Here is a 26,445-nt window from a genome sequence, read left to right on the forward strand (position 1 = left end):
GGGGGTGGGGGCGGGGCCCCGCGCGTAGCCTCTTCCAGGCCTCTCCATTCGTGCTGCCAAAGACCCTCTGAAAGACCGCGGGGCTAGTCCCAAACCCCGAGCTCGGGGGTGTAGGGCTAGTAGCGAGGCAGGCCTGCTTTACGCACAGGGAAACTGAGGCCTAAAGGCGAGATAAATCATTTGCCTCCCGAAGTCAATCCCAATCCCTCATTTTGTAGTAATTCTGCAAGCATTTCAAAGCCTGTACGTGTTCCTTACAAATGGACAGAGGCAAACCTTTGGGGCCCGGCCAGGTTGGACCATTTCCGCGTCTTACTCCGAGTCGCGCCGGTTAAAGGCGCCTCAGGGCTCCGGTTTCTGCCATTCCCCATCTGCCACCCCCATCTGTCCACTTGCCCTAAAACCTCGGCCGTCATCTAATTCAAGCTCTCTGGGAGGTGACCCTATCTATGCTCTGGGAGCCCTTCCACCAGGCTTGCTGCACCCCCTCCGCCTCTAGGGTGCCCCCTAGTGCAGAGCCAGGAGGCCTTCCCTGTGTGTGGACCCCTCCCAGGAAACCTCAGCCTGTCGCCGGCTTAAGCCTCTGCCCACCGGTAACTGAGGGTCCCAGTCTCCAGCCCTGACTTCCCAAGGCCCCAGGAGGCCCCACAGGCTTGTCTTGACCCAAAACAAAGTCTTTCTTCAGGCTGCAAACCCGCTCTTCTACATTCTTTCCCCAGGTCGGCAGCCCCTCCGCCCTGCACCCCTCCGCCCTGCAGCCCCTCCGCCCTGCTGCTGCTCCGGGGAAGCGCTGAGAACCTGTCTTACTCCCTCTCCTCCTCTTGGCACTCAGGCTGATTCCTTGCAACCCTGCAGGAAGTTCCTGTGGCAGTGGCCGACTCTGAGGGAGGTGAGACCCCGTGGGACCCCAGAAGGCCGACTCTAGCTGGATTCTGAGTTGTGCATAGCATTCACACCCCATCTCTTTTGCCACCAGCTATCGCTTAGAATCCAGGCATGAATTCTGCCTGTGCTCGAGATCTGGGGTCACCTTAGGGTGTGGCTGCCACAACTGTATGTGGTGAGGGGCTCACCTGATGCCCTTCTGGGGACAGTGACATATAGGGTGAGACCTGGCCACTCCTCTCACACAGAGAAGAGTGTGACATACAGCACAGCAGTGCAGAGGCCTGTGACCTGTGGAGACACCTTTTACAGTTGGGGGGTCACTGTGGTCCTGATCCTTGAGGATGTCCCCAACCACAGCGGGCCCCTGGTTGGGAGAGGTAGGGGCTGCCTGTGGACATGAAGGACCTGTACTGGCAAATGTGATTAGAGCCCTGCCTGTCTGCAGTGTGCATAGGGAGCTGGCAGGGGTGGGCTTCAGCCTCCCCGAGCGCCTTCAGGGTGCCAGGTCTTGTGCCTGTGCACACCAGAGAGGCTGCACTTACTGCTCAGGCCTTTAGAAAAGACCCTGGGCAGAAGGGACACCGAGAACTGAGGACAGCCTGCAGCTGGGGCCGGGCCAAAGCTGGACCGTTGGTCACACTGGCCAGGAAAAGAATCCTGTCAAGAACCTGGATGAGCTGGGATGCAGCCAGTGTATGGGTGGTGGATGCTGCAGAGGGCCAGCTGGTACCACTGCAGCCCTAGGCTAAGGGAGGTGCGTGCTGTCTCCAGCCTCTCCACTTGCAGTGGCTTGTCATGGAACAATAAGGGCCCTGAGCCCCTCCATAGCACTCTCCAGAGCACTCGGCCAAGCATCCTGTGCCCCTGCTCCCTGGTCCTGGCCACACTTACTTGTTTCAGTGCTTGCTCCTGCCCCCCATGACAGCAGAAATGGGAGGGGCCAGCTCCTGGCTGGGCTAGAGGTGCCTCAAGAGCCTGGCAGTCAGTGGATGGGAGACATTGAGGTTGGCTGGCACGGCCACCCGGGCCTCCCTGGGCCACGCTCTGCTGCGGTGGCCATTTCTCACCATCCCAGTCTTCCGTGTGCCTAGGGTGGCCATGTGACTTTGGTCAGGGAAGTGAGGGTAAAAGCAATACAGGAGGAACAAGTGTCACTCAAACACATCCACGTCAGATATGCCAAAATGGAAGAATGAATTCTAAGAGTTAATAATGGAGGTTAAGAACAGGAAACTTTATTGAGAAACAGGAGGAGGCCCAAAAGTGATCTTCCACGGACCCCACTTCACAGAGGAAGCTTTATAAAGCCAACTCCCAAGGTGGGTGTCACATGAGACAGAACTATGACAACCAATAAGATTACAATGTATAGTCACTTAGGTGACATTGATCCAATTTCAGAGCAGGTCACGTAGCAAGGGTGCATGGAAAAAACAAAGACCTTCTGCAGAAGGGATGAATCAGGAGGTCTTTGTCACCCACGTGGGTGACTGATGTCTGTCTAGACCGTGCTGGGCCAGGTGGCACTAATTACCGTCTGTTGCATGTCCCTGCAGGAAGTCCGTAGGCCTGGCCAACCTGTCTTCACCTGGAGGCCTGCGCTTTGGCAGATGCACCTCCAGCCAGAGCTGCACTGAGTCCTCACTCTGCACTGACTCCCTCGAGGGCCTGGCCCTGCCTGGCCGCCCCGCATGTCTACCCAGCTTAGCTGTCTATGGTAGAAGGAGGCTGACAGGGCACTCGCAGCTGGGGCTGGGCCAGTCTGGAGTGGACTCTGAGGTGGAGTGGGGCTGTCCACCATTCAGGAATTTATGATTCCATGATTAAATACATTTTTACCAAAAGATTAATTCATATAACCTTCCAATTGAAAAAACATTTAAACAAAGATAATAAACAGTCAAAATCCATCATTCCCTCATTACTTGGATATACTTTACTATTCTGTGTGCTCTGGAGGGTCTTATATGCCCTGCCTCACGTGATAGAAACACGTGACCACGTGCTACGAGTGTCTCTTCCTGCAGTCAGCAGGAATGACATTGTCTTAGTCATTTTAAATTAGGTGCTGCAGGAAAATTTATGCAACAAAAATCAGTGCTTGTAAAAGATCTGGATTTTCTCCTTCCTTTCAAGCCTCACAATGCTGGTAGGAAGAATTTCCAGCACACCCCTGGCTTCTAGAAAAGCTTTTGCTATCTTAGCAGAGGAACAGACCCAGCCAGCGCTACTTCTCAGCAGCAGAGATCATGAACGCAGGGGACTGCGGGAGCCACAGTGGCCCTCTTGCAGCCACAAGGAAAAGTCAAGAGCTTGAGAACGATTCTGACCCTCACCCTGAAGTAGCAATCACTGAATACCGAGTTGCCTGTTAGGTAGAGAAACAAAATCTCTATTTAAGCCACCACATGTCAATTTGACATTAACATACAGGATTTTGAACTGAAGCCAATCAACAAATATGTGTTGGGTTAATAAATTAATAAGCTTTGGGCTGGCCAGATAGCTTAATGGACTAAAGCACCTGTGTAAGCAGATGCAGAGACCAGGGTTTGACCCTGGCATGGCGTGCCATGCCAGCCTTGCCCCTGGGGTACGCTGAAACAGTGATTGAGACTGGGCATGGTGGCACAGGCCTGCAGTCCCAGCGCTTGGAAAGCCTGAAAACAGGAGGATCACTATGAGTCCAATCTGTATAGTGAGACCCTGTACTAAATACATAAAAAAGAAAAAGAAAATTAATTAATAAGCTCAGCCTGACCCTTCAAGGCATGCTGGGAAATGCTTGCCCCAGACCATGTGCAGTCCAGCCCGTCCTCCCCTCTATAAGCAAGGCTCACTACCCAACAGGCCACTGGAGTTACCAACGAGCCTGGCTTAGCAGGCACTTTTCCCTGATGAAACTGAAATTTTATGACTCCAGTCAAATCCATCCTTGCCACCACAGCCTTGCTGATACAGAACTTTCTTTCTAAGCCTGGGTCCCTTGACTAAGAGCTGGACCCGCCCTTTGTGGGGAAATCCCAGACCCGGTCCGGGACTCTGACGCCTAGCTGGTGAGGTCAGCATTCCGGCCCCTTCCTTACTTTCTGGGGAACGTGGTTCTTGAGGAAAGTGCCAGCAGTGATGTGCCCGCCAACACAGGACGCTGCTTGCTGCCTTTGCAAGCTTCCCCAACAGACAGTTTTGGTGCAGTCTCCGAGATTCTTCCTCCTAGACTCCTGGAGCAGAGACTCCCTGTAGCAACAGGACCCATGTGGGAAATTCAAGGCCCAGGCAGGAAACCACGCCGGTGCACCAGTGCGGTCAGCATTCACGGGCCTGCGGCATTGGTTACCTGTGACTGTGTAACGAATAACCCCCAAGCCTGGAGGCCAGCATTTGCTGCCGTCATTTCTGCAGGGCTGACTGCAGCCTGGTATACCTGGGTGCCTGTGGCTCATGGTCCCCGTGGGGCTTCAGTACATCCCTAGCTGGGCCGGGGCCTCGTGGAAAGACTGGACTCAGGAGGGCTGCTTCCAAGGCCGCTCCTTTAGCTGTTCAAAAGCTGCATTCTGGGCTGGCTGCTGGCTGCCCTCAGCTCCCAGAGGTTCTGCATGGGGTCCCTCACACAAGACAGAGCGAGATCTCAGACGCTTGGGAGAGGCGATGGAGAAAGTACCCCAGAAGGAAGCCATGTTCCCCGACAAGAACTACCAAGCTGCTGCGAGTCCTTGGCCACCCTGCTGATTCCCACGCAGCACCCTCCTTGCCAAGGTCATTGGGTTGAGGCCCAGCAGGTGGCGGGGTGCTGCCTGACTCCATCCCGCTGCCCTGCTCCCAGAGTCCACCCTCCTAAAATCCTCCTGCCCTTCCTCTTTCCCTCCCTCCCTCCCTCCCTTGGACCCTGTTCTTCCTTCTCTGGACTCCTACAGGGCCAGTGCCCATCTGGGTCCTGCTCAAAGCTCTCAGCTGGGGCCACTCTGTGCTTCTCCTTGACCTCCTCACGCAGGCCTGTGACCCCGCCTACCCTTCCAGCCCCACTACTACCTCAGCCATGCCACCAGCTAGCCCCTGGACGACTGCCCAGGGTGCCACTTGGGCACATTAGACCCAACACCATGGAGGAACAGCCTACCCTCCCATCCTAAACTTGCTACCACTCCAGGACCCTCACCGTGCACAGCGCCGTGCCTGCCCAGGGCACAAAGCAGGCCCCGGTCCAGGCTGGTCCATCTCCCTCAGCCACGTTGCAGAACTACCGTGTGGTCCTGGTTGGTCTCTGGCAAAAGCCTCTTTGCCTTTTCCTTCTCCCAGAGTTCTGGCCAAAGCATTCATGCCAGTCTCCGTGCCCCAGGCCTGGTACCGCCAACCTATCCTCTACGGGGCAGCACAGGGCAAGGGGCCGGGGGTGGGGTTCCTTCACAGATGGGCTTGACTCCAAAGACTCTCTGGTTCAGAGGGATGACCAGGGCAGAGACAACACACGCAGACCCAGAGTGCGCTGGGTGGGATGGACAGGGAAGGGGAAAAATAGCGCTAGGCAGCAGCGGGAGGCAGGCAGCGTGGAGAGGCGAGGTGACTGCTGCGGTCTGGTGCATTCCCAGGACAGGGGGCTAAGGGCTCCCTGCATCCTCCCAGGCCATGGAGCAGCACCCAGCTCTCAGCTGTCTCCAGGACAAGGCCATTGGGAGGTCTAGCCTGGGACATCGGGGTCACCTTGGAGCAGAAAGAGGGCATGCTTAAGTAGACAGCCTCCCTGGGACACATCAGGACCCCCCAATGCAGGGGCAAGAGGCTTGGCTCGAGGACCTAGCTGGCAGCACAGCACAACTAGCATCAGGGCTGGATCCTCCTCAGGAGGGGCTGCTGCAGAGGCGACACCTCAGCACTGTCACCCAGTGCCTCAGAATGTCCCACTCTTTTCCTTGTGGACGCTGAGTGCGCCAAGTCATCTGGGCAGAGCCATCCTGCAATACTTGGAAATGAGCTTTCCTAGAAGGTTTACAGGGTGAGCACCTGTGGGGATTTCTGGCCAGCCCACCAGCCCACAGAGAAAAAGTGCAGGTGTGGGTGCCCCTAAAAATGACACTTCTACTTCAGCTGTTTCCTTCTGAAGCAGAGCATGGCTCGCACAAAAACTCCTTCCCTTCCCTTCCCTTCCCTTCCCTTCCCTTCCCACAGTGTCTGCACTGCCCACCCTGTGAGAGGGGCATGAGCTCTCTCCTGGTGTGGGGGTCTCTTCCCTGCTAGCCTTAGAGCTCCCTCACAGAGCCCAGCCTGGGCTGGATGGTCCCTGAGGCCCCAGGTCTGCAATGACTACAGTTTTTGCCTTAACCACTCCATTCATCCATCCACTCATTCACACGCTCATTCACTGCGCTTACCTGCTGGCAGTGATGCGTAGATTGTGCATCACAAATGGTCGTACCAAGGCCTGTGCCAAGGCCCTTTCCCCGGCTCTCCACTGGAAACAAAGGCCACAGCAGGCCCAGTCCCAAAGGGCACAGAGCTGCCATCAAGGCCCCCAGAGGAAGTGAGGGTTAGTGAGGGGAGGACATGAGAGACATTGGCCTGAGGTGGCCGGAGGCGTCTAACTCCACCTCTTAGGAGCATTTCATTGGCGTGCTGGGAACTGCCATCTACGGTCTCAGCGGGGGTGAAAGCATCACCTTGCTCAGAGCGTGCATAAGTAGACAGCCCCCCAGACATGTCAGGACCCCCTGCTGCAGGGGCAGGAGGTTTGGCTCGAGGATCTAGCTGGCAGCACGGCACACCTGGCATCAGGGCTGGATCCTCAGCCCTCAGGCTTCACCAGGCGACATGGAACTGTCCAGTGCACACAAGCAAGGGTAGTGGATATGCAAGTGTCTGAGGCTGCGTACTTCCCATGGTGGGCCCCAGCCCCGGGCCTTGGGTCCAGGGCATGGGAAGAGTTGGCCCCATGGAGGCCCTGGAGGAGGAGGACTGGGGGTCAGCTTCTGGGCACCCCAGGCCTCTAGGCTGCCGATCTGCAGACAGTACACTGGGGGAGAGTGCAGGGCCATGGTGGGGCCCGGGGACCAAGCTGGGCTGGTGCAAAAGGGCCCTCCTCCTGGAGCAGGCAAGCCTGGGGCCCGGAGCAGGGCTGGCTCCCACCACAGTTCTGGCCTAGCTCCTGGATGTGCCCTGCGGCTTCCGGTCCTAAGCCTGGCCAATGCTATTTCCCCACCCTGGGCGGCCTTTCCTGTGTCCCACCCCTTGCTGGCTGACTCCTGCTCACCCTGGACTTGATCCAGGGAACTCAGCAGCCTGGGAGCCTCTCAGGCACCCTGCCTCCCTCCTGCTGGGCTCCTTTCCCAGCTCCTCCCTGTCTCAGCTCGCTTCCCTGGGCTGCACGGCCCCCCGCCTTTGGTCATCTTTTTCAGTTTGTGAACAGTCCTCAAGGTCAGGGGTGGTCTTTGATTATCTCTGTTTTGCCAGCTAAGTAAATTTCTGGTGATAAAATGGGTCATTTGGGTTTAATAGTTGGGAGAAGAGACAGTCATGGGGTTTTAAAGGATGAATAGGAGCTTCCAAGGAAGGGCAATGCAAGCAGAGGGATGGATTTTTTGCTAAGGACAGAGTTTTGGAGGGAACAAGAAAAAGCTGCTCAAGAAGTGAGGAGACAGGGGTGAGCTGTGTGGGACTGAGTGGCCCAGGTCTGTAATTCCAGTTACTGGGGAACCTTAGGCAGAAGGATTGCAAGTTCCAGATCAACCTGAACAAACTGTATCAAAATAAAAAATTAATAGGGCTAAGGATATAGCTCAGCAGAGGAAGATGTGCCTAACTCAATTCTCAGTTCAAAGAAAAAGTCCAGAGAGCGAGACTGGGCAGGTGGAGGGAGGTGCGCAGCAGTGTGGACTCAGCAGGGGCCCAGGAGGTCCTCCCAGGGGCTCAGCCAGCCTGTCCAAGACAGCTGTAAGGGTGAGGAGTTGGGAGTGCACACACAGGTGGCACAGGGACCCCAGGAGTCTCGGCATGGTGGGCGGGCAGACACAGGCCTTGCTGTGGGCTGGAGCACCCTGTGCACCATGCACAGCTGGCGTCCCAGCCCAAGAAACTGATCTCCACTGGCCTGGCTTGGGTGGCAGCACCCTGGGGGTCTTTATGTCCTTCCTCCCATCTGTCACAGTGCAGTCCTGTAGGGGACACAACCTCCTGGCTTGGACACAGGGGCTACACGGGGCAGGTGACCCCACCTGGCACAGTTGGTGACTCACCGGAACCTGGGATTCTGTGTACTATGGGAGGAGGGGGCAGGGCTGGGTCCCAGGATGACCCAGTGTTCACCAGTGTCATTGGCACAAACTTGTGCAACACCTGTCCCTCAGCTCTAGTTCGGGGGATTGGGGGTGGGGCTGGGACCCATGGACAACGAGGAGGGGCAGAGCACAGCTCGGTGGCTTTGGGTGGGGTGCAGCTGGGGCAGGGCTTGGCAGAAGCCAGCAGGTCAAGGCTTGGCTATGGGGCCATGGCCGCCTGGGGTCCTCAGGAACTAAGGTGACAGCAAGCAGCCTCATAGCCCATGTCCCATCTCCCTGCTAGAGCCCCTGGCTCTCCAGCACAGTGGTGGGAGTCCTGCCTGCCCCATCTGGAGCACAGCAGTTCAGCCTCCCCTGGGTGGCCACACTTCTGGACCACTTCCGGGTTCTCCAGCAGCCCCTGCCCCGCCCCAGGCCCACGAGGCATCTCCATGGGTGAGGTACGAGGCCCAGCAGGGCAGCCGGTCTGGGAGTGACCCGCACATCCCTGCTTCCCCGGGGGCTTTCTAGAGTGGGGTATGGATCCTAAAGATGGCCACAGTTGAGTGTTCTGGACAAGTGGCCTCATGCTGCTCTGCTTGCCTCAGTTTCCTCATCTAGAAGGTGGGGGCTTGAGCAGGATCCATCGTCCGGGACTATCGGAAGACCCCAGGTGCTCAGAAAGGAAAAAGTGGTCGGTCCTCTGCCACCTCTCCAGGGGCTGGCCAGGGTGGGTCCGAGCCCCGAGGCCTGTCTGTGGAACAGTGCACAGGCATCCTGCACCGGCACCTCCTTGGCAGCACTGGGTGCAGGGCAGGGGCAAGGACGGGAGGACACCCTCAAAGGTTCTTCTGATCTAAGACACAAGAGGAGCTCTGCTGTCCCAGGGACCCTGCTTGGGCCTTTCAGTGGGTGTCCTGGGGACTCAGACGTGGTCTCGGGCTCCAGGGACAGGAGGTGCCCCTTGGGTCTATAGCCCACACACGGTGTCCGCCTGCTTGAAGCACCACCCCTCCAACCCCGAGTTGCTGCCCCTCCCCCTCCTGGGCACCTCTTCCTTCCCTTCCCCACAGCCAGGGCTGCCGTGGCTCCTGCCTGGGCAGCTGCTCTTGCTCCTGGCCTCTCAGCTCCTGGGTTTACATCACCTTCCTCCAGGGGGCACCTGCCCCTGAAGATGAACTCCAGACAGCGCAGTGGGCATCCATGGGAAGAATCCGTCTCCAGGCCACCAGACGAGCTCTCTGCAGATGGCTTGGTCCCATTGCCTGCGCTGGCGACAGCAGGTCATGGAGTAGGACTTGTGTCCCTGATGAAACCCTCCAGGAGGGCTTTGCATGCAGCAAGGACATGGAGGGTCTGATGGCTCAGCGTTTCCCCTGGGCAGGTCTGCATGGAGAACCTGGAGGCTGATGACCCCAAAGAACTGCAGGATGAGCCCCAAAAGCACTGGGGGCCCACTTGGGGCAAGGGGAGCAGGCACAGCTTCCGCTGTGGCCACCGGCTTCTCCCTGGCTCTTGCCTTCTCCCTCCTCCAGTATATGGATACCCTGCGTCCTGGACCTCTTAGCCGCTGGATGGCATCATGTGACCAGTTCTGGCCAGTGGGCTGTGAGTAGAAAGGATCTATGTCATTTCTGAGCCCAACAGGGAGACCTCAGCACATTCCCTTCCTGCTGTAGTGGGTAGGTGCTGAGGTTCTATATTCAGATCCTAGTCATTTGCCACACACGGCCACCCTGGGGAGGCACAGGAAGGGACCTAGCAGTTCCCTCAGTCCCAGGCATTTCAAGACTCCCCAGCAGACGCTGACCCGAAAGGTTGGGGCCATCGGCAGCCACTAGAGAGGCCCTGGGATTGGGCAGGTGTGATACAGGGACATAGAGATTTGCTCTTGTCTGTCTCCTGGCATGAAACTCCCAAGTCTTAGGTCTCTTTACAGGGACTTTTGCTGCTGAGAGGTGGCTTCAGGACAGGGCTGCTGAGGATGAGGCAAGGTGGCAGGATTGGAGCCTGAGTCTTCCAGCCCCACGCCCATGCCCTGGGAGCGGAGAGGGGCTACAGGCTGAGCTGACCACTACCTCAGTGATGTGACCAAGCCAGCTGAAGGAATGACGTCAGCACAGGTTGCAAGACAGAAGTAGGGAGGTAGGCCCCCCACGGGCCTCAGCGCTCCCCAGAGTGAACTGAGGCTCTGCACCCCTCCCCTCCTCTGTGCTGGTCCTGTGCCGGCTGCTCATGTTCTCTCTCCTTCCCTCGCTGTGCTCAGCCGCAGCCAGCCACCATGGCATGTGAAACCTTCCCTGCTGTCCCAGCTGCCCTGTGTGCCTTCCCTTCTACCTCCTCCAGGAAGGCCTCCCTTTAGGAAGCCCCCTCTTGAGACAGTCTCCCCTAATCTTGGACACATTGGGGCCCTGGGTGCCTTTTCTGACCAGCAGTGGTCAATCCTGGGGCATTGACTCGGGTTGGACTCCCAGCCTGCTCTGGGGCAGCAGATGCCCCCTGACTGGCGGCCTGGGCAGACTGAGGATGGCTCCAAGGGGGGGAGAGGCTCAGAGCCCCATGGCTGCCTGGGGTACAGGTGGGGGAGGGCCCTGCGTGTTTGTGCTGCAGGCACCAGGCCCCCTTCCCCATGGCCCACCCAAGTCTTCAGAAGCCCCCACGCTCCTGTCCGTCTTTCGCAAGGTATAGCTCAATGTCTTTTATTTTCCCAGGCAGCCCTGGGATCAGACAGATGCTGGGCAAACAAGAAAGGGGGTTTCCAGTTGTATGGGCTGGGACAGCTGAGTGGCAGGAAGTGCTTTAGGTGCTAAAAATCCCCGTCCACAGTGGGCTGGTGTGACGCTGGATGCCAGGCAGGGTCGGGCCCTGAGAACACTGACCGAGGCCCACTCCTGGTCAGTGACAGCTGGGCCTGCCAGGAGGGGAAATTGGCTTGTGATGGCCACATGGTGGGCAGAACCTCAGTGCAGGCACATGTGCCTGGCCCGTGAGCCCTGGCGGGCACCTTGCCAACTAGAAGAGGCAGTGTCCCCGTCCTCCTGCCCCAAGAGCATTTGGTGTGAGTGTAGGGGAAGCACAGGAGGACATCTCCAGGTGCATACGGCAGATGGTGAGCCCAAAGCCACATGGGACCAGGCTGGGGTACGGACACCTTTATTCCAGGGCTTTGGCCAATGGGAGGATCCCTTTCTGAGACTCAGAACAGTGGCAGGGGAGACTGGGGTACCGTTCACACGCATTTACACACAGCACTGGGGGTGTGTCTTCAGGGTAGCTGCATGACACACAGAGGAAGAGAGACACGAGGAGACAAACAAGGCGCCGTGTCCCCAGGAACCAGGGAACCGGAGCCACAGACACCTGCGGATGGGGTAAGGCTGGAGGCGCCCCTCGCAGGGATGAGACACTAAACTGCATGTATGTCCTCTTCTGTGGAAGGAAGCTATACTTTTTAATAAAATAAAAACTTCTGTGTAACTTGAAAGACATCATGGAGGCATCTAGGGGGTGATTTGGAAGCAGGACACAGTGCCCGGGGCGGCACTGGTGTAGGCGCCCCATCAACCTGATGCCTGTCCCTCCCAAAGACCTACCACGGACAGCTGTGGAAACCCCGCGCTTTGTACTTGGCACAGCCTGCGGAAGCTCAGCATCGCCCTCCTGCCCTGGCCTGAGTTTGGGAGGCCGGCTGTGCCCGCCCCGCTCCCAGCTGCCACCCCGAGGGTCTCACACCAGCCACTGACACCACATCCCAGCCAAGTGCCTGGTGCAGGGGCTCAACACTCCAAGGATGCTGCCAAGGGGGCTGTGGCCACCTTTGTGACAGCCAGGCCGCAGCGTCTCCTGGCGCCAGCCACAGCAGGGGAAAGGCGGCCAAGCTTGTGAGAGGCCCTAATCTACAGGCAGGAGTATCACTGGCACAAAGAGGGGCGCTGCTGGGACCTCCTCCCTCCCTGCCTGGCTCCCCAGGCGCCCTGTCCCCCACAATACAGAGAAGCAGAGCGAGGTGCAGTGGGCGTGCATGGTTATCTTCCGTCCCTTGGGCCCCGTGCTGAGAGGCTGGTGGCCGTCAGAACAGCAGGGCCTTCTTCTTCAGCTCATTCCTTTTCCACAGGGCCAGGCGGTCAAACTCCTCAACGCTCATCCCAAACACTTCCTGGAACTCCTCAGGCGACAAGTGTCTCTTCAAACAAGGGAAAACAGAGGTGCAGTCATCAGCTCTGTGGCCGTGCTCCTCCAAGGTCCACTGTCCAGAGGCAGAGCTGGGGACAGGGCGGCCTCCAGAGCACGCTGGGGGCCTGGTGGCTCCCCGAATTCCCCCTTGCCACATGCAAAGACCAGGCACAGCTGCAGCCAGCACCCTGGACTCGGGGCCTAGGGCGCCCGCCCCACAGACAGACACCCCGCCCCGCATCGGCCTGCCAGGGAAGCCCAGCTTTTCCTCAGTGCCTTTGCCCTGTCGCTGCACTGCCACAGCTGCTGCTGGTGAGCAGGAGGTAGGTCACCTCCGCCTCAGTCTCCCCACTTCTAGACACGGAAGCTGGGGCGTGGCCAGGGAGCAAAGGGACCTCTAGTGTGTGACCAGCAGCAACTGCTCCTGGTCTGAGCCCAGCTCCTGAACTGGGCACCTCGGGCAGCGCCTGCTGGTCAGGCACCCAGGTGTGGGAGCCCTGGAGGGCAGCTGCCTTGGTTCCACCCTGGAGCCTAGAGCCAGTGCTGTCCAGTGCCTGGCACTGGTACGGCCTCTTTGCTGTGACCTCAGCTGGTCAGAGCAGGCTCCACAGGCCACCCACCTCCCCTGGCCCTGGCTGCTCTCACAGCTGTCTTCCTCCCCAGGCCTGCAGGAACTGCCCACTCTGTGGGGCCTCGCTCAGGAGGGCAAGGGCTTCTGCTCTGAGACGCCACCCTGGGGAGCCTAGGGCTTTCCACACTGGCTCAGCCAGGAAGACTTGTGGTAGGCTGAGACAGGTTGGGGCAGGAGGGCACATGCACCCTTACGATGCGTGGTGTCTCGTCTAGGCAGCAAGGACATCCTGGCTCTCAGTGCCACAGGAGAAGCCTGGACCACCCCAGGCTGTGTGAAGGAAGCCTGTCACCTCAGACCCCAACCTGTAAGATTGCATTTGCCTGAAGCACTCAGGTCAGCAAGTCCAAGAGACAAAAAGCTACCTGCGGTTGCCGGAGGTGGGTGGAGAAGAACCGGGGGTGACTACTAATTAATGGGTGTGGAGCTTCCTTTCGGGGTGATGAGAATGTTCTGGAATGAGATAGCTATGACAGTTGCACATTGCACACGTGTGAAAGCCACCGGAAGGCTGGCCAGACAGCTCAGGGGCTAACGCGCCTGCTTGGGCAGAGCACAGCGGCTGGGGGGTGCTGCCCCGGCCCCGCCCCAGGGCACACTGAGCCGCTGAGGCAGCGGTGGTGGCGCAGGCCTGTAACCCAGCGCTTGGGGGGCTGAAAACAGAGAGTCACTACGAGTCCGATCTGTGTGGGGAGACCCTGTACTAAATACATTTAAAAAATAAAAATTAAAAAAAAGAAATGCCACTGGATAGGGTTAAAATGTTTAAAATGATGACTCTTGCTGCAAATAATTAATTAATATTCTTACTTGTCTTTTTGAGGTAGGGCTTCACTGTGCAGTCCAGGCTGGCCTTGGACTCACTTTGTAGTCCAGGCTGGCCTCACGCTCACAGTGATCCTCCTCCGTCAGCCTCCCGAGTGTGGGGATTACCCACGTGTGTCACCACACGCAGGCTTGCTGTACCTTAAACAATGATCTTTACCCCCAAGAAGAAAAAGGCAAGACGCGGTGTCTTCAAACGTGAAGCAAAGCTGCTAACACTAACAGCAGTTGTTCTGAGAGGAGGAGCAGCGAGCGGGGAGACGCCTCGTGAGCTCTAAGAGCTCCAGCACGATCGATCGCTGCCCTTTGTGTACTTCACAAAGCCCCTGAATAGCGTGACACACACTGGCCCCAGAGCCAGTTGTTGTAGTGACTGAGAGAAGTCAAGAAACCCCCAAATGCCAAGTCTAAAAGCTGCTACTGGAAAAAAGCCAACTCAGGGTGAGTAGCTCGGAGTGAAGGTCCTGGATCCCATCCCCAGCCCGCTGTCTCAGCCGCCCCCGCAGCAGGTCTGCTGCAGGGCCTCAGCAACATCCTCTCTGCCAGGACAGGAGCCAGTCCTGTCTGTGGAGCACCCACCCCCCACCACCTTTGTGACCTCTCTCCAGCCTGCGGGACGCGGGGCGCCGGGGATCAGAGCTGCTGTGCCGTGGCCTCGCCTGGGCCTTGCCACCCCTCTGCTTGCTCCCTTGCTCCACCACAGGCATCTACAGGCTCAGGACTGTGCCAGGCCTGCACCAGCAGCTCCCCCTCATCCTGCAAGTCCTGACTCTGATGTCACCTCCTGGAGAGGTCCCCTTGGATTGCACTGAGCAGTAGTCACAGGGCCGAGCCATGTCCCCTGTGCCATGTCCCTTCTGAACTGGCTCAGGAGGGCAGCACTGCCCATGTGTCCTCTGGCTCAGCGTGTGCTGGCTCTGCATGGTGCACTGGTGCCCCTGGCCCCCTTCCTGTGCCCCCTTCCCTGTTCACTGCAGCTGCACAGGGCTCTCCCTGCCCTGCTGGGCCTCCCAGGCAGGCTGTACTTTCTCCAGTACCCAGGGCTGCCGGGGTTTCTCTCCAGTGCCCACAGGGAGCATTGCGGACCCTGAGCCCATGAATGGGGTGCCCCATTCCCAGCCTGCAATGGCAGGGCAGCTTCCAGCCTCCACCATCTCTGCCTCTGGCTGCTCTGGCAGACCCCGGGGTGTGTCCAGCTTGGGGCTGAGGACAGCCAGAGGCCACAGGGTTCCTACGGGAGCCTCCTCTTTTTATCCCAGCCAGCACTCGGCACCAGGGCCTGTAGGACTCACAGGGCCAAGGCCTTCGGGCCCTCACCACCCCCTCGCCTGGCTTCCTGTGATGGAAGCTCGTCCACCCTCTCACGCCATGCTGGGCTCTGCCCCCATGCCTGGTGGTCAGCCAAACACTAGACTAGATGTCACTGTGAAGGTGTTCGGGAGGTGTGGTCCACACCCTGTCAGCTGTGCTCAGGAAAGCAGGTTACCTTCAGCACTGGGTGGGGCGCATTTGATTGCTGGAGGATTCAAGAGCAAAAGCTGCAGATGCTTAAAAACTTGGAGGCTTCAAGGCAGAGCCTATTAGGAAGGTTTGCCTCTGAGTCTCCAAGTTCGAGAGTTCCCAGCCCAGGGTCTCTGTGTGCCAAGTCCTCAGCACACCCTGTCACGTGTGTGTCTGTCTACATACACACATCTTAAGCACTGGCTGGTTCTAACAAATTTGACATGTCAAGTGTCCATATATGCATCTACACATGCATGTGTTCATATGTATATCTATTTAAGCATGCATGCATGTACATGGCTATGGATATGTATGGGTCTGCATATGCATATGTATCTACATGTTTCAATGATGCACACATCCATATATACACATATGTGTATCTATGTACATATTTATGTATGCATATGTGTATACATGTGTGTGTCCACATTTGCATGTATATATGTATATACAAAGCTATATATGTACATGTGCGCAAGTGTAGGCATCTATGCATGTTCTACATATGCATGTGTATGTATGTACATGTTCAAACACGCACATGTGTCTGTCTCCGACTGGCCTGGCCCTCTTGGAAGCCCGGCTCACATACACTCCCACCTAAGCTGCGAGGTGCTGGGCAGGGGAGAGGTTAGAAGACCAACTTCAATGCTGAGTGCCACCAGGGCTCAGTCCCAGCTCTGTCTCTCGTGAGCTGCGCAGCCCAGGACACACTCTGGACACCTCACCCAGCAGTGGGAGCCAAATCCGTTAAAACCAGCCAATGCCTAAGACAGAGCTCAGCGCGGGGCTTGCTAAGCGTGCCAAATGGTGTTCCTGCTCAGCACCCTGTGCTCAGGAGTCCTAGGCCAGGAAGCGACCTCCTCTCCTCTCCTCTCCTGGCTGAGCTCTGTGGTAACTTTACCGCCACTCACTCACGGCCAGGTGCTGGGGACAGTTGTTTTGGGGCCACTTCCACAGCTCCCACCCTTCTTCTAATGCAGCATCATCTCCACAGTTATCGATCAGCTGGAAGCGGGCGGGCTGCGTTTGGGTCTACAGCGTCTCCCCAGGGCCTCATGTGTCCCAAGGTGGGGCGTGGGAAGGCAACCAGATTGCAGGGTACTATTGCAGAATTGATATTAATAACGGGCCACTGTGGGTGAGACCTGGAAGGGCCCCTGGCTGCCCCGGCCCAGCTCCTGACCTCGCTCTCTGCCTCCTGATTCTACGACAGGAGCAGCTGTCACCCAGGCCCTTCCCCGACCCTCTTCTTCCCTTGAGCAGGCCATGAACTGAAAACACGAGCTAGAAGCATGAGTGTTGAGTATTTTGTCTCAGTGACGAGAGGATGACTAATACTTTGCTACCACGTGTGGGGACACTGCTGGGACTGTGCCTAAGCACGTGATCCAAAGTCTTTGGATCTGGTTTGTGGAAGGGGTTCAGACAGGTTGAGGGATGCTGGCTAGAAAAGCCCTAGACTGCGGTAAGCTGAGCTCGATGGGTGATTCCGGTCAGCACTCAGAAGGCCAGAGTGCTGACAGGCCTGCAGGCGAGAAAGGCCTGCTCAGCAGGCTTAAGTAGAGCAGAAGGGCTCTGCTGGCAACTGGGCCAGAGGCCTGGTGCACTTCGATTTTTATAACATTTGTCTGCATTTTATCCATGTACTGAGATTCTGAAGACGATTGACATTTAATAACATACTATAGGGACGATCCCTGAAAGCACAGCCTTGAAGACCGACACTTAGGACAGCAGAACAATTAATCTACAAAGGAAATTTCAAGGCAGCATGACATTCAGACTACGGCATGGGTGTTGCTGGCAGATTGTAGCCAGATATTTGCTAAACGTCAAGAGGAAACATTAGAACAACGAAACGTAAAAAGCAAGGTTTCATCAGAGAGCGAAAGCGCCTGAAGCCTGGAGACGGCAGTGAGGAGACGAGCGTCCCAAAGAAGCCCAGCGCTCTTCACAACAGAAAAGAAGCAATCTCAGGGTGGGAAGGGACCCAGGGAATTTGCTTTGGCTTCACTTCGCATGCTCAGCCCCGCAGGCCTTCAGAGCTCTCGGTCACTGTGGTCCAATGTGGCCTGGCTACTGCTTGGGCAGGGTGCTGCTTTTACAGGTATACAAAACGTGAGTCTTGTGGGGTCAGACAGGCTTCCTCCCAGGTTTCAGTGGAAGGCCTGGGACGCCAGCAGTGTGTCCCCAGGGGCAGCACACGCCGCTGAGAGAGCGAAGCCAGCAGTGCCGTAGAGCTGGAGAAGCTGGGAATGCGGAACGTGTGCCGCGGACAGCCGCAGGCAGCAAGCAAAGCCACCCCAGACGGGAGGCCACAAAGAGCTGCAAGCGGCACCCCACAGGGTGAGGCTGCCCCAGCCCTTCGAAGCTTATGACACGCCGCAACTGGCTGCGGGAGCTGGCTGCGGGAGCTGGCTGTGGAGCTGGGAGGTTTCATGGCTGCCCCATGGGCCGTGGTCTTGTTTGGGTCCCATTCCTGCCGAGTTCTCCACTTCTCTTTTGAAATGAGATCGTCTACCCTGCACCTCTGCACATTAGCGGTGCTTGACTTTCTTTTGGATTTTCATAGGGGCTCATGGTGAAGAGCTTGCCTTGAGCCTAAGAGAAGACTTTGCTAGAACTGCTAAAATGCTGGTGACTCTTAGAGATGGATGAAGCGCGTTTTGCATAGAGAGATGCACACGAGTCTTTCTGGGCCAGGGTAGGAGATTACAGTTTTGATGTAGACATCCCCACGGAGCCCCATGTGTTCAGAGGCAGGGATTTTGGAAGGCGGTTAGATTATGGGTGCTGCATGGCTGGCATGGTTAGGAAGTGTTTTGTGATTGGTGAGGCTGGCCCTGGGGAGGCTGAGACAGGAGGATCCTCTTGAGTTTGAGGCCAACAGGGAGAGGGAGATAGGGAGAGGACATGGAGGGCAGGACACGACCTGGGTCCTTCTCCCTCCCCGGATCTTCTTTTCCCTTGCTTCCTGATCTCCATGAGGTGAGCAGCCCCTTCCGCTGCCCCTTCACCATGCTGTCTACCATGCCACCTACCACGCCATTCACTCAGCCATCCTGCCAACTATGGCCTGCAAGTGTAAGCCAGCATCAGCCTCTTCTCTTTTACATTGTATGGCTATGACAGAGACAGAGTGACAAGGAACAGTGACACGGCTGGGCGTGCACACTTCCTGCCCAGCGCTCATTACAGGAGGTGCTCAACAGGACCTCTGAGCAGCTGAACAGCTGCTCCGGCCTCCCCACAGGGCAGTGCAGGGATGGCACCTGACAGGCGTGAGGCCTGGCTTGGCGGCCACGCATCTCGCCACAGGCTCGCAGCCAGGCACTCTGGACTCACACCAGGCCCCGCAGTGAGGCACTCACTCTGCCCCCAGGCTGCAGCCTTTGGACAGCAAGAGACCAACACAGGCACAAAGGACAATGTCCACTGGTGAGCACCGGTACAGGTCAGGGATAGCTGCAGATCCGAGGACGTGGCTTTGTCCAAGGTCATGGGAGCTCTGGCCCCTCATGCTGTGGCTCCTGGCCCACCAGACCCCAGGACAACTGTTTTATGCTCAAAGAGCCTGAGATAGGCAAGGCAGGGCCTTGGTGTCCCAGGGCCAGGGATGGGAGGCACTCCTCCTCAGGACTCCCTGGGGACCCCCAGAGCCCGCTGCTGACGCTTCTCTGCTCACTGGTGCCACGTGACTCAGCCGGTCTTCCTCCAAGGCAGGGTCACTGCGCCTTGTGCACAGGGGACTGATGCTAACCAGACCCCAGCCTAGCACTTTCCTCAGCGGCAGATGAAGGGCAGGGCGCCAGCACCCCAGCCGCATCCACATACCTCCAGCTCGCCCAGGGTCCTCCCTGTCACCTCCACACCTTCTCTGTCTCCACGTCCTGCTGCCTTGACTGCCCAGGCACCACCTGAATCCACCCACTCGCCTTCAGCTATGGCCTCCCGCCCGCGACGCCATCACGTCTCAGCCCTGCTCTTACACTGCGTCCTCACAGCAGGGCTGAGCTTCACCATGCTGCCTGGGGCTGCTTTAAATCACAGACCTAACCAGCCATGCCCCAAACATTATACTTAGGCTAAAACCAACCTGCTCGGCACAGTCAGGACCCCGCAGGGCCCAGGCCATCCCTGCCTGAGCCTCCTTGGGTCCCTCAGAGAGCGCTGGCCCTTGCACCCCAGAGCCCAAGCACACGTAGTCTACTTTTCTAAAATTCTCCTACCTGCTTACCCTTCCCATGCTCGCAACACACTTGTACACACACACACACACGGACGCGCGCGCGCTTGCCAACCGCACTGAGGCGACAGTCACTCGGCTCTCGTGCACACTCACAGGCCCACGTTCCTCTCCTTCAGGGGCCCAGCGCTGGTGTATGATTACGAGGCTCATCTGGATAACTTGCGGCTGAGGCCGCCTCCTGTGTGTCTGCTAGGGAGGGCACAGCTCAGGCCAGGGTCTGCTCCTGGACACCTGGGGCCCTGCTCAGTGCCTCGCGTCTATCCCCACAGTGAGCCAAAGGCCCAGCTGGGCGCTGTGTCACTGCATGTGGATGATGTGTCAGACCGCTTGACCCCTGGCCCTCCTGGGACAGACCTGCAGAGCTGCCTGCCATGCCCACACCTCTCCTTGGGCATCCAGGCACTCCACCTCCCGGCCTGCCTTGCGCTGAGCTCAGCCAGTGGGGTGTGAGCAGGAGCACCGCCCTTGCTCCACGCCTGGGCCTGGGGCCCTCTCCCACGGGACCCACCATGCAGCCTCTGAAGGTCGGGGCCAGGTCTCTGTGGTTTGCCACAGAAGATTTCAAAGAGGAAGGTGGGTGGGAGCTCTACTTATCCAAAAGACTCTGTTACCTCCAGGGGTTTATGCAGAAGAGATTTGGGGGGGCTGGCTCACCAGGGAGTTCGAGGCCTTGGGACTGGGTGAGGGACTGCCGTGAGGCTTTTGTGTTCTTTGTGCTCCTCCGGACTTTTATGAGAGCTATGACGTGATTCTAGAATACAGATAAAGCTCTTTCCTGACACAGAGACAGCAGGCCGGCTTGTGCTGGGAGAGGCGCCCTGACCATCCCAGGTCCCTGTGACTGCAGGCTCAGAGGGACAGGGACAGGCCCCACTCAGGGACATACGCAAGCGCACACAGAGCAAACAGCCAGAGGTACCCCCCCCCCACCGCCCTGACAGCAGCTGCCGGCACGGTGTGGGGTCCTCTGATGGCCAAGCCACCACGTAGCACTCCTGACCTAGTCACCCGGGAGCCATCCAGCTTCAGGACGCAGCTGTGTCAAGCAGCCCAGCCTGTTGGGGACACGACACCATCCCAAGGACCTGGCAGCCGTGGGAGCCTAGGCTGCTACATCGTGTGCTCCGTAACTTCTCCCACTCTGAGCACCTCTGTGTGTCAGGCACTGTAGCCCCTGCCCAAGGGGGGCACCTGGTACCCTCGACTCACACAGCAGCTCCCAGCTGCCCCTGCTGTCTGGCCGCTCCTGCAATGACCTCATATCTTAAACACCACCAGCACCCACAGCCTCTCCTCTTCTACAGGGCAAAGTCCAAATACCCTGCTAAGCTGCCAGCCTCAGCCCTACAGGTCCTTGCTGGCACAGCGGGTGCCTGGCATATACAAGTGGCCTGGCGGCAGAAGGTCACAGGGCTGGTTGAAAGTGCCGTCCCCCTACCCGGGTTCTTCCTGCTTGTCCCTTAGCCTCCTCACCCATCTCAGGTGGCAGTTGGGTCTTGGAATCTCCCCAGAGCCACCCGGTTCCTGCAGCACCTGTGGCGCCAAGCCTAAGCATGGGGCCAGCCTAGGCACAGGGCCAGCCGAGGCGTCACATTCCCTGGGCCCCACTGGTCAGTTTAGGGGCGATCGCATCACTGGCCTGAGCCTGAGGGAGGGTTCTGCCAGGACTGCTGGGGGACAGCTGGCTTTTTCTGTAGATGCCAGGCCTGAGAAATCCATCTACAACAGAGCTGGCAGAGGTAGAAGGAAAGCAATGGGACTGGGGACACGATCCAGCCCTTGACCAAACCGGGGTGCCTTCAGTCACGTGGGCCTCTCCAGCCGTTCACTTTGGGTCCCTATCAGCTACAGCGTGGCCTGGACTGCAGCCACAGCAGCGGCCTCACACTCTTCTAAAGCCACTGCCCGGGTAGAGGGTTTCTCACCTCACATCTGCGTGGTGACTCAAGCAAGCCTCATGTTCTTTATGTGTTTTGTTGTTTTTGTGGTTCTGGGGATGGAACCCAGGGCCTCTGTGCTGAGCTGAATCCCCAGCTTTTTTAGTTTTTGGAGACAGTCTCACCAAGTCACTTAATTGTCCAGACTGAGCTCAAACTTGTGGTCCTCCTGCCTCAGCCACCCAAATTCTGGGATGACAGCCATGTGGCACCAGCACCAGTACGCATATCTTAAAGATGTAGAATCAAGGGTCAGGGGCGCACAACCAGCTGTCCAGGAAGCCTGGTGCTTATTGCCTGACGGCTCCTGCGTCCCTGCCTGGCAGGGAGGCACCACTCGGCCCCTCCCAAGCCCTTCCCTGTGGCCTGGCCTGGAAGGCCCACTCCTCCTCTGCTGAGCGGAGTCCCCCACCAGGACTCACCATGCAGTCCCTGGGCCTGCACACAGGGTCCAGCCAGCTCCTGCTGCCTGCCTCAGAGACCTCCACGCCCCCTGTAACTTCCCCTGCCCCCCACACTGCAGCCTGGGGACACAGATGGGCCTGCAGCCTCTGCCATGGCTCCTGCAGACCCCTTGCACCACAGGAGAGCTCCAGGGAGCAGTGCTACTGGCTGAGGTCACATTCTTGGAGGACAGCTGTAGGGATCGGGGTGTTGCCTGGGGTCCTTGGAGCCTCAGCAACCAGCAGATGCTCATTAAGTTCTTCCCACCAGCAAATACCCCACACCACTCTCGGTGGCTATCTGTTGGACCTTTTAAACCAGGCCTGCTTTCTACAGACCTGCTATTCTAGACCGTGAACACAGCCCACGGGAAGCACCGAGCAGCCCCAAAGCCACCAGCTGGGCCGGGTGCTCCGTGCCAGCACCTGGGACCTGACACCTGCGGAGCTCGCTGCCACTGCAGAGCCTTCCTGTGGGCCATGCCCCTCTCCAGCCCATGGCGTTGGGCCTGTGAAGCAGTGTGGCCTGCGGTGAAGGCCTCTCCCTGCAGAAGCGAGTCTGCCACACCTCCTCACCTCCAGTCTGGTCCTGTCCACATCTTTGGGCAGCTTCACTCGGATGCGGTTTGTCACAATGAGGGAGTCGTAGGGGTAGATCTGGGGGCAGAAACCACAGGTTCACGCAGAGAAGCAGGCCTGGGAGGGGCCCAAGTGCTGAGCCAGGGCAGACCGGGATACGTACGCATTCCATGGGGAGACCAAACAAAAGACACTTTTAACCTGGCGGGTGCAGCGTGGCAGGAAGAGGCCAGCGTGGGCGGCGCCCTCTTACCTTGTACTCTGTAAGAGAAAAGCAGAGACCACAGCGGTGGGGTGTTTAGGGGAGCAAGCCCAACGTGCGGGACACCCCAACCCCATAGCCAGCTCAGCCATGCATGGTCTTCCCGTACCCTCCTGGGCAGCTGTGTGGGGCTCTGGTCTCAGGCCACAGTGCAGGGGTTCTGAGGGTCTCCCCCAGGGACACAGAGCAGGAGGCATGGCCAGAAGGGTGAGGCCAGATTGGAAGCCAGACCGGGACGCCGGCTCTCCAGTGGTCTGGGCCATGCTGAGAGAGCTGCATGCCTCTGATTACCCCTCATGCGTGGACATGAGGGTGAGCCTTTCCAGGGTGCTGTGAAGACTGACGTGGTCACCTGACTGGACTCCACCTCAGCCTCTCACTGCCTTCCTGCCTTCGTCCAGCCTCCTTTTAAACTGCTGAGCTCTGCAACTGCCTTTTGGGTGGTTCTCTTTTTCTTTCTTTTGTGGCGCTGAGGATGGAATCCAGGCCTTACGTGTTAGGCAAGCGCTCGCCCACTGAACTGCCCCGAGCCTGGAAATGCCTTTCTTCCCCACTGAAAACTCCTTACTGAACAGAAAAGCGCGTAGCCACGAGGCCTCCCATGCTCGCAGGACAGTGGCGTAACAGCCCTGTGGGGTGGGCCAGTTCCGGAGCTCCCCACGTGCCACGTGGGGTCCTAGGGCCTGGCTGGAGGTCTGGGTATTTGGACCCTCACTTCAAGGATGCTGGGACCTGTTCCACATGCTGCCGCCCACGTGGGACCCAGCCCCAGCCCTCTCCAGAGGGTGACAGGGTGTGGCAGCCAGGCCCAGAACCCCACATGAAGCTGGAGGGTGACCCCCAGCAGCACCTGCCACATGACCAGGCGAGCTGTCTCCTGCCAGCTTCCTGGCTTAGCACACAGGGAGCCAGGGCAAGGCGGCATGACCCCGCAGTGTCACTCAGGCGCCCTAGCCAGGACCCTGCTTCCTCACGTGTGCAGTCACCTCATGAGCTAGGCAGCCCCAGAGCTGAGATAGGAAACCCAGGGCTGAGGGAAACGCGCCCCCTGGGGTGCCCTCGCCCACCATGCCCAGGGCCTTCTGCCACCAGGCCCTGAGGGTCAGTCTCAGCATGGGTCAGCAACCCCCTGCCCAGCCAGAGGCCCGCGGGGGTCCCCGCGGTGTGTACCTCGCGTGCCCCAGCCGGCATCTAGCTCTGCTCCACAAGGGGCCATATTGGCATTCTGGAAGAGAAAGAGAGAGGCAGCAAGAGGCGGATGCTGGGGCGGGTGGCAGGGCCCGGGCGTCACAGCCTGGAGAGGCAGCCTGCTTCACACTGACGGCGGGGGACCACTGGATGGCCCCAGCACCAGCTCTGCAAAGCACCAGGCCGCCCATCCCCCTGCCCAGTGTGCCCTGGCCTGGGGCTCCCCTGCCCTGCCTGTTGGCTCAGCTCTGACCCACCTTACAGATGACCCTTTGACCAGGGCCTGCCTGCTCTGGAGCTGGCAGGGCCTCAGCAGGCGGCGGCACGGGCTCCTCTGCTCCTGCCCCACTCTCGCACTCCGTGCTCTGTGAGGACCCAGGGTCCACCTGGGCTGGGGGCCCCGGAAGACAGCCAAAAGCGACAAACTGGCCATTGCCCGCAGGGGCTGTGCCTGTCATGCTGGCGCTTCCTCTGGCCCACAGCCCAGAGCCCAGCTGCACTGGCACATGGGGCTGCGTGCTGAGGTCCGCCCAGCCAAGGCTCCAAGAGGGCCCTGCCTGTGCTGAGGACTAAAGGAGCCTGATGGTTGGAAGCCCAGGCACAGATCCAGCAGGTGTCAGTTGTCTCTGCAGAATGGCCCTGGTTCTGACAGCAACCCCAAGAGGGTGACACTCCAGGGGAATAGGGGAAATAGCCTCTCCAGCCCTCGGGCGCATCCCGCCCCTGCCCATGGCGCCCACCAGCAAACTGCCACCTTGGTGCACGTAGCATTCAGGTCTGGAGTTTCCTGTCCCCTCCCCCCACCTGAAGAAGTTACTGCATAACCACACACCCCACTGCAGGTCCCCGGCACCCCACAGAGACTCCTCCGTCCCTCTCCCTCTGCTCCTGCCCACTATGGGGCTCTGGGGTTTGCATTCAGAGCTTCGCTGCTCGTGGTTGGACATGTACTGCCTGCAGCAGCTGGGCCCCCAGAACAAAATGCCTTATTTCCACCTGATCTCAACACCGGCGCAGGCCGAAACGAGGTCAGGGCTGGTGACCAGGGCCTCTGAAATTGAGCACAGGGATGACATTTCAGCAGAGTCGTGCAGGTGAAGGGCCAGCGTGCAGGTGCTGGGTTCCGTCACGGGGACAGCTGCGTCCAGCGGGAACGCACCAAGGTCGCCAAGGATCGAGCTGCTGGCGGCGGCCCGGGGCTGGGATGCGAGTCTGTGGCACACACCGGCCGTGATCGCTGGAAGCTCTGAAAGGCTCGCTACCGCTGCTGTAGCGTGTGGGAGTGGAAAAAGGCCCCGAGGCCAGAGCGCTTGTCTGCAGCAGGGAAACCGAGGCCTCGAAGAAGCCAAGGACGTCCTCCCGCTGGGACCATGCTGCCAAGTGGGGTAAGCGGGTGGGCAGATGGCTAGAGCTTTTTACCTAAATTGTGAATTTTTCTGCATTAATTTGATTTCTGAGGTGCTGCATACCAGTGTGACGTAGCTTAAGGGCGGCACCTCACCCTTGTCCCAGCCCTGACCTTCGCCTCTCGCGGTTACCATTCCCCTCTGCAGTTCAGGACACTACGGTAGACTCCATCCAGCAAGAAGTACTCGGTGACCTCAAGCGAAAGGAAATGCTGCCACCTAGCGTTTATGATCTGCATCACAGCCAGCGGAGAACCCAGACCCCGCCCCCACAGACGGGAGGGAACCCACTCCCCACAAAGCCAGCTTCCTCCAGCCCAGCAGGCTGAGGCCACCGCGACACTGGGATGGGTGGGGGAGGGCAGAGTTATGGGGCGCCATAGTTGGCCCGGAGAGGTTCATCCCGTGTCCTCAGTGCAGAGGGCCTGGCTCTGCAAGACCCCAGTGCCAGAGTCCTGGGTTCCTGCCTGCCCAGAAGGCGAGGTGGAGGTCCCTGGAGTTGGAGGCAATGCCTTACTTGTCCCCCCTCTGGCAGGTGTGCACCCGGAATCCTCTAACCTGGAATGAACGAGGCTCAGAGAAGTGAAACATCTAATCTAAGATCACACAACAAATGCTTGGGACTAGAGAGATATGAGCCTGTGCTTCACTTTCCCGAAATTATACTGAGATCACCACGAACAGAGAGGAGGTCGTGCTGCTTGCCCGGGCTGCCGTGCCCCTCCCGCCATAGCTGTCCTGGGGCTGCACCTCCCCGTGGGGGGAGGGGGGACTTCCTTTCAAATAATAATGACTCACACCGGGACCGCGTTGCAGTACACAGGAGATGCACATCCAGGATGGGACTTGTCTCCATCACATCTTTAAGAGGTGAGGATTTCTTTTTTCTTAATTTCAGGAAATAAAGACTCAGAAAACTTAACTTGTGTGAAGACAGCAGGGCTCGGCACTCGGGCCATCTGTTTCCAGGGTTGTGATCCGTGGAGTCTGGAGTCTCAGGCTCACTTGCTAAGATACTGTGTGCCCAAAGTGTGCACAAGCTTAATTTTGTTTTAACAGATCATGCACGTTTATACATATTTACATATTTTGCAAGTGTTCTGTTGATAGG

The 26,445-nt window shown here is 58.4% G+C and overlaps 1 protein-coding gene across 17 annotated transcripts in view; it reads right to left on the minus strand.

Moving 5' to 3' along the window:
• Positions 1 to 10,815: 10,815 nt before the first annotated feature.
• Positions 10,816 to 26,445, minus strand: part of Ablim2 (actin binding LIM protein family member 2) — a 120,879-nt gene continuing 105,249 nt past the window's right edge. For 5 of the 17 annotated variants that reach the window (XM_023699884.1, XM_023699842.1, XM_023699875.1 and 2 more), the window contains 4 exons: positions 23,911 to 23,965; positions 22,732 to 22,739; positions 22,476 to 22,556; positions 10,816 to 12,315 (listed from right to left, as the gene is read on the minus strand). In XM_023699884.1, the coding sequence (XP_023555652.1) occupies positions 12,202 to 12,315; positions 22,476 to 22,556; positions 22,732 to 22,739; positions 23,911 to 23,965 (258 nt within the window). In that variant the 3' untranslated portion in view covers positions 10,816 to 12,201. Of the gene's footprint in view, positions 12,316 to 19,266; positions 19,706 to 22,475; positions 22,557 to 22,731; positions 22,740 to 23,910; positions 23,966 to 26,445 lie in introns of those variants that run through there. The other 12 variants (XM_023699881.1, XM_023699877.1, XM_023699874.1 and 9 more) reach the window with 6 other exon arrangements.

This window comes from Octodon degus, unplaced genomic scaffold (assembly GCF_000260255.1).
Source record: "Octodon degus isolate 3935 unplaced genomic scaffold, OctDeg1.0 scaffold00006, whole genome shotgun sequence".
In the NCBI taxonomy this organism is placed as follows: Eukaryota; Metazoa; Chordata; class Mammalia; order Rodentia; family Octodontidae; genus Octodon; species Octodon degus.